This window comes from Halyomorpha halys, unplaced genomic scaffold (genome assembly GCF_000696795.3).
Source record: "Halyomorpha halys isolate HHAL.00 unplaced genomic scaffold, Hhal_1.1 Scaffold1084.1, whole genome shotgun sequence".
Lineage (NCBI taxonomy): Eukaryota > Metazoa > Arthropoda > Insecta > Hemiptera > Pentatomidae > Halyomorpha > Halyomorpha halys.
This window is the reverse complement of record NW_027106765.1, coordinates 129,632-137,669: the sequence shown is the minus strand read 5'-3', so window position 1 is coordinate 137,669 and position 8,038 is coordinate 129,632. Positions and strand designations below refer to the sequence as shown.

At 28.3% G+C, this 8,038-nt stretch overlaps 1 protein-coding gene across 1 annotated transcript in view; it reads left to right on the top strand.

The window, feature by feature from the left end:
* The window catches only part of LOC106688228 (solute carrier family 25 member 35), a 12,482-nt gene extending 4,869 nt beyond the window's left edge, over window positions 1–7,613 (top strand). Inside the window, exons 4-5 of the mRNA XM_014432593.2 lie at window positions 1,976–2,093; window positions 4,209–7,613. Of these exons, the coding sequence (XP_014288079.1) occupies window positions 1,976–2,093; window positions 4,209–4,426 (336 nt within the window). The 3' untranslated portion in view covers window positions 4,427–7,613. The remainder of the gene's footprint in view (window positions 1–1,975; window positions 2,094–4,208) is intronic.
* The last annotated feature ends 425 nt before the right edge of the window (window positions 7,614–8,038 follow it).

Genomic DNA, 8,038 nt, shown 5'->3' with positions numbered 1-8,038 from the left:
ATTTTAGAAACAAGTAAAATCTTATAACATAACTTTTAACTTTATATATATTTTTATAATCTTTTTCAAGACTGGTAGTTATTACTATTTATTAATAATAACAAAAATAATCCAAATAATCTCAAACTTCTTTATCAAAACATATTATGTGTTTGATCTGACCATCATCAAGTACAATATTAATTGAATTGATTTAATAAAATTTGCAGGCTATTACGATCGAGTCAATTTAACACAGTTGAAATAAACCTGTTCTATCACTCATAGCATTCATTAATAATGTCTATCCTTCACAATTTTTATATTTCATTATCATTAACTTATCACAACTAATTTTAATATCTCTAAAAATAACCAAGAGGACAGAATAATAAATAAAATTACAATTGGTAAATAGTATTAAGGATTTAATTACATAAAATAATTCTTAGAAGATATACAAAGATCATTTAATGAATTTTATGTTGAGGAATACTATATGCTATAGATCTAGCAACAAAATTAAAAATCACTTAAAATCACACACACTTACTGTGTGTTACAGCGGGTAGGGGTTCAAAATGAACCTTTACTAGTCCAACCATGAAAAGTAGTGAAAAGAAAAGAAATGAATAGCCGAATTTTGTTATTGTTGTATTTTTAAATAAGTGAACATAATAAAAGAAGCACAAAATATAGAAAATATACAAACTAGAAAAAAACAGAACAAAGCAAACTTAAAACTATAACAAAAATTAAATAAAGGTTAAACAAGAGCAGAAAAAAAAAATGTTTTTATATCACTGTTGATTGATGGGGTTGTTGTCCTGAGCGGATGTTCTCCAGGAGGTAGATCGACAAAAGGACATACCTCCACCTGCCTTGTCCTCTTGGAGGATGAGCCGAAGTAGTCCACCTGCCGTGGCTAAAATGATTAAGCTGGTGAAGATGGCCAGGATGCTGGCAACTACGAGTACATAGTGAGGAGACGATGTGTGTGCACACCGAGACGTTATGAAGTCATCTGTCTATTTGCAGTATAAAAAACAACAGAGAGTAATTGTTTTGTTTTTTGACCTAATAAAAATCATATGTTCATGTAATCGATTTGTGGACCATTTTTTGGCCGTAACACTGTGATTTTTTATTGGCAATAATAATCATTTACTGGCAGTACAGTACACAAACCATAATACTACACTTCTAGAACACGAGATCACTCGGCGACATAGAGATCCCACATTCGAGTCTCGGTACCACAAACTATTTTTTATAATTGAAGTGTAACCAAATAAGTTGGAGTTAGGTCGGATATACATTTTTTAAATATTAATAATTAATTTGAATTTTTAAAATTCAAAATGTATATAATTTAGTATTTGAACCTTTTTTTTAAGAAATGTTTAATTTTTGTTTGTAATTAGTGGATTTTTAGAAGTACTTTATTTTTTTTTTATTTATGAGAAAATATATCCATTTTATTTATGATATTATGCTGCTATTTTCAGTTTTCTTTGTTCAGACATTTATTCTGTAAATATAATAATATATTTAGTTAAATGCAAGTGTATTATATTTAGTTTAATGATAATTAATGTTTGAAAAATGGAAAATATTTATGTATGGTAGTGTATATATGTCCAATTATGGATTGATGGGTATGCTGTGTGTTATAGCAACCCATTGTATTTGACCGGCATCTCTAAATGAAGCATTTCTCTCTCCGGTAAGTTTTTATTTAATATTGGCTGGCAGTTTTGGAAAGTTCATTTTGAACCCCCAATGCTGTAACAAATACGTTTTTGTTTATTTTATCAATTATTTATATTCATTCTATAAAGCACAGACACTTTGGACCAAGAATTACTTCAATAAATTTCTCCCACCTCAGTTAATCAATGGTGATCGGTAGCCTGTATCCTCTTAATTAAATCATTCATATTTCTAATGCTCATTAAATAAAAAAATTCTAAGTGTAATTTTGGCATGTTTACAGTACTATCAGGTTGCTCCTGGTCTTCTTAATACTTTCTTATCAAGTATGATGGGAGGAGTTGTCGTTGCGATCACAATGGGCCCATTAGACGTTATTTCAACTAGACTCTATAACCAAGGTATAAATATATTTACTAAATGCTAATAAATATGTGTATAACAGCTCTGTAAATATGAAAACGGAATTTACTCATAGATGGCGACAACAGTCTGTTTTCAGAGTTGATCATAGTGCCTAATTTTACAGCAGTGTGAACAGAGCCAAATATTACAATGGCAGACATGAGTGAATGAAAGTGCTATGTAACAGTTCAGAAAAAATAGAGATTTTTGGAAGGTCATTGATTGGCCGTGTTTAATATATAAAAGGAAGATGGTCAAAGAAAAAACTCAAATAGAAATTAAACTATTTAATGTAAGTCCACATTTTTCCCTGCGTTGCAGGTTTTATCTGGGCTAAGAAAAATACAAACACTAAAATAAAATAACAAAGTAAGAAAATAGATAACATGAAATAAAATTGAACTAAGGTAGCTAATTATGATTTAAAATATGTGAAAATTTATACAAAAATAAACCAAGTAAATTAAAGAACATAAAAATAAGATGTACAGAAGAAATGTAAAATTAAATAAGAATTTATAAAAAGGTTTCAGACAATTAATAAAAATGGAAATAACAAAAAAAAAAAAAGATAAAAAGAAATATAAAAATTTCAGTATACTCTAAAAGACAGAAAAAGGGAAATAAAAATAAAAATGAAGAATTTCCTTTATTCTTAATAACCTTTATGTAATTCTTATTTAATTTTATGTTTCACTGTACATCGTGTATTTTTTTTCTTTAATTTATTTTGTTCATTTTTATATAAATTTTCACATATTTTGTCACACCTTAGTTCAATTATATCTATTCTCTTCATTTTGACAGGACCTTCCTCAAATTTTAAGCTCTGAAGGAATTAGATCCAAGTTTAGATTTTAAGATATCAGAAGGGGTTTAGTTAGAGAGAAAGTGATCTTGAGAAAAACTAATATATTAAAATAAAACAAAATAACTGATGAAAGGGGGAGGCCAAAAAGAATACAATTTTAGTTTTGACTGCCGTCAAAATAGCCCTGAAGGAGCCCTGCAACGTGGTGCGAAACTTTGGCTCATTAAATTAGTATATTTCTACTATTTGAGTTTTTCTTGACCGCACCCGGACCATATTCCTTTCATCTCTACACACGGTCAATCAATAATCTTCCAGAATACAATTATGTTAGTTAGGTAAGTAAGAATTTAGATATGAGGGAAAAATAGGTCTATTGGTGAGATATTAATATGATGTGGTGTGGGTCACCATTTGTGTTTGTAGAAAAGTTCTTACTTGTGACTGGGTACTTGCTTTCTGCTCCATATGTTATGGGTCACATGATAGATGGTGTGCCGCTGCTGCTTAATGGAGAAAGGTGGCCATTCTCTCCACTGCACCGTCTACCACGCTCAGTGCTGACTTCTTAGCCAGACATCACTTAGTTGGCCGTGGTACCAAAAAGAAAAAGACGCTCACTGAACACATATCTACACGTGACCAGTCCGGCATTCGCCTTCTTTGCTTCTAATTCACCGCTTACTCCCTAGGTGGTGCTGGGTTTAAGTGGATATCATAGTGGCATATAGTGCTCCCCCTCTAGTCCTTATGAATATACATTCTAGCGATATAACTAAAAATTATACTCCTGTGGACTGAACGCTCTTACTTTGTTTTATTATTTGTATATTTTTTTAGCCCTGATCAAACCCTGCAACATGAGGCAAAATGTTGGCTCACATTGAATGGTTTAATTACTATTAAAGTTTTTCTTTGATCACGGTCGGGTTATAATCTTCCTTTTATAGAGATTATTGATTTGAAGAATATCTAAAATATTTTTTCCCACATAAAATGTTTAATTTTTCAAAATCATAAATTTTAGTAGATTTCAGGAGTTAAAAATTGATTTTTCTCATATAAATTAGGGTACCTAAAATTGCATTTGAATATTTGAACCTTAAATTCATGACCAATAATATAACACCTTCATCCAATCATGTCTTCAATTATTACTTACAGTTAAGAGTTTCTTTCCTGTATAAAACAAAACTACGAAATTTCAGCTGTCCATTGTTTTTCTATATTATAAATTTTATATTATATTAAGTGCAATATCTATGATTTAACAATTTTAACATTTTCTTTTTTTCTTCAGGTTATGATCCACAGGGAAGAGGACTCTTGTATTCTGGTTACTTCGATTGCGTCTCAAAGATGTGGACAACCGAAGGCTTTAGGGGATTCTATAAAGGAATTGTACCTTGTTATATGAGAATAGGTCCGCACACAGTTCTCTGTTTTGTATTTTGGGATGAGCTTAAGAAAGTACACCAAAAACTTGTTAGACCTGAAAAACGATTAGTCATTCCTTAAGTCCTATGAGAACAGACAATCACTAAAGTGCTTACCTCAGTTCAGGCGCCAATTTCCAGTGCTCAGGGCAGATTATATTTAGCCATTGCCCCTTCCTTTTTTTAGTTCACTTTGAAAATTGTAAAACTTAAAAAATTTAAGCTGTTATTTAAGTAACTTATGTGAATTTTACAAGACAAAAACGAACTTAACATTCTCCTTCTAATTTCACCATTGTGAATAATTTTTTTTCATCCTTAGGCTTTTTTGCTTCTCTGTGCACTAGAACTATGTTTATAAGACTTTATTTGGTGATAATACTATCAGTAAATTAATAATATAATAAAGTAATTTTTCACATTTGTTACTTGACCATGGTGACGAAGGTATCAGTTTTAAACAACCCATAAATGCAATTAAACACTTCATTAATCCTTTATAGATCAAGAGTTGAAGGACTTTATAAAACTTTTTTTTTTTTAATATTTATTGGGATGTAAGCATACCACTCAATGTAGCACTAGTGGACTAAGGTCTCCAGGAGAGGACACCATGTTTGGAAAAGGTTAATGATAGTGTCTTTTTTTTATTTTAATAAATTATTGTTGCAGGATGTCAATAAAACATGAGTTATAGTATACTTTATAGTTTTTTAAAATAAGTTTTGAATCTATTTCTACAATAGTGTAATCTTGGTAATCCAAATTTCAGTACTCTGAACACTACAGTAATCCAAACTGATGTAATAAAATAAGTTAATTTTGAGAACACTCGGCAGGCAATAACATTTTTGTTTTCAAATAAAAATGGACATGTGTAAAGAACATTTTTAACTTCTAGATCTATAGGCGATTTATTGTAATTACCATCAAAATCAATAGTTGAAATTGTTAGTTTCGAAATGGGGTAATCTAATTCCTATAGTAGTGTCATATTATATTTGGTTGAAATTAGAAATACATCATATATATTGTGTAATCATTTCATTCTATAAAACTAATTTAATTATTAAAAATATGTATAATACAAATTTTAGGGGTATTCATGATCTTTAGTTCAACATGTTAAAGCGTGTTAAATGGAGAAATATTTCCTTCTTTTACCAAGTTAAAACGATGTAACATGGCTGAGAGTCTGTTACTAGGTCTGTTAAATGGAGAATGACGTCATGAAACAGACCAACTGAGCTTGTCACTGTTTTATTTGTTGTCGTGTTAGGTTACTTACTTGTAATTTGTGTTTTGTTTTTCTTCTTTTGTCTTGTGTTTTGGACTTTTTAAAAAATATGATCAGTAGGCAAACTTTTACACTTCTACTCTTCACTTATTTTAGGCATGTTGAAATAAATTACTGTAATCAAAACTTAGAAGTAAACAATAACATCAAGTTATGAAAGGCAAGGTTACTAAACAAGTTGCTCAGAAAATCCGCTAGGAGCTCTTATGCATTTATCATTTAACATGACTTTAAATAGGACTGCTCACAATGCTATACTTATAACATTTAACATGGTAAAATATTTTACATTTAACACAATATTATGAATACCCCTTCTATGTTGAATTTTTTACATTTATCCTAATAGTTTCTGTAACCTGGACACCCACCTGCAGCAATTAGTTTGGATTACTGAGATTAAACTGTATTTTGTTTAGGTCCTAATTTTTTTTAAGAAACTGAAATAGTTAGTCTAAATCAACATTTCTCCTTGACTCTGTGGAGCTTTATATTGTAGAATTGGACATGTATTTCTTAAATTCAAATCATTACTGTGAGTTAAAAAAATAATATTTTTTTCCATCCTTTAATTTGTCCTACTTTTTTTTACTTCAAAAACTGGCTCCCAAACCTGGTCAAGTTGGCACATAGGCAAACCAGGGCCTGACTGAGTGGCTTTCAAAAGCATTTTAATGGCTTTTTGTACTGCTTAATTTGTCAAATAAAATAGTTTGTATCAAAAGACTTAAATTTTTCTTGTGAATACCTAAAATTGGCTTGATATTCACCGTGCAATCATTAATATTATAGTAAGCTGTTTTGTAAATTTAACTAATAGGACAAGTTTTAAATGCATTGTAATTTATTATTGATTTATAAAAGAAAAAAATGTTTATGTTAAGCAGCAATATTAATCTTTTTTAAATTGCTGTTTGAAAAAAATGTCGAATTCTTAGTACTGGAAAATTTGTTAGCTAAAGTCTGTTTTTCTATGACTTCATATTATGATAATCTATTAAAACAAGTTCAGTTGAAAAAAAAAAAAAGAAATGGAGTACACAAGTTTTTGTGAATTAAATCAATTTTCTTTCTTTGACTACTCTTGAGGTATAGTAAATTTTAACAAACATTTCAGTTTTTAACTTTTACTAACCTACATACAGAATATATAGTAAGGGAAAGTAGTGTGCTAGTAAAATAATTTGAATTTGAGATTTTGATGGAAATACCTGTTTTTTGGTTCCTCAATTCCAAAAAAAAAAAATAAATAAATAAGTTTTGCAAAACAGTCTGAGTATGAATTAATTGAACAGTCTAGCTCAAAAATGAAAAATCTAAGTATCAAAACTAGTATTTAAAATTTTGAATTTTGATTGAAAGTAAAATTGTAAAAAATGCAAGTTTTTTTTCCAAATTATTGAAATTTACAATTTTTTAAAATGAATAATTTCTAAAGTTTAAAGGATACAATACAATACCTTCTAATTTTTTTATTTTTTTTACAAAGAGATAATTTTTAATGTTTAATTTTTGTGTTTCAGAAAATGAAACTTTTGTTACTTATACATTTAACATTATCCTTTAAAAAATAATATAAAATAAAAACTGAATGTTTTTCAAAACAGTGATACTTCTTAATGATATTAAATTTCTATTTTTCAGAAAATGAAACTTTTTTGCCTTGATTTTACATTATATACTATCATAAAAACAAAATTGAATTTTTTTTCAAACAGTGTCACTATACTTGAGGAATAACAAATGAAAAACAATAAATAATTATTTATTTTTTATTACGTTATCTGTAAAAAAACTTAATTTTTCTTTTTTTTTTTGCAGCTGAATAATATATCCCTGTGTTCTACTGTTAGTTGTTCTTTGTTAAACCTGTATTAAATAAATTATAAAATGTTGGAAGTAATGAATTTTATTTAAAATTTGTTAATTGATTTTGTTAATTTTAATAATAAAGATTATATATGTTTTTAAACTCATTTCCTTCTATATCCTGAATGAACTAGTATAGATATTTACAATAGGTGCTTCACTTAAACAGAACCTGAGATCTTTCAAATATAATAATTATTTATTTTATTATTAAAACTTTATTAATTTTCAGGAATTTTTTTTATTTTTTAACTTCTTTAAATTATTAATGAATAAGGGTTGTATCCATGGCAATTTTAACTATAGCTAATATTTGTCCATCTCTACCCGTGAGAAGAACTAAGAAAATATACTTGCAGCCCAAAAATGTATACCTTTCAACATCTAAAATTGAATTATTCAGTTGTTTATTCTTGGTCTCTTGATTGGTTCGAACATTCATACAATAAAATTTATTGTGAAAGTAAAATTGAGGATAAAGGATACAAAATAGAGTCCAGAATACAAGTATAATAAAGTTTTATAAAA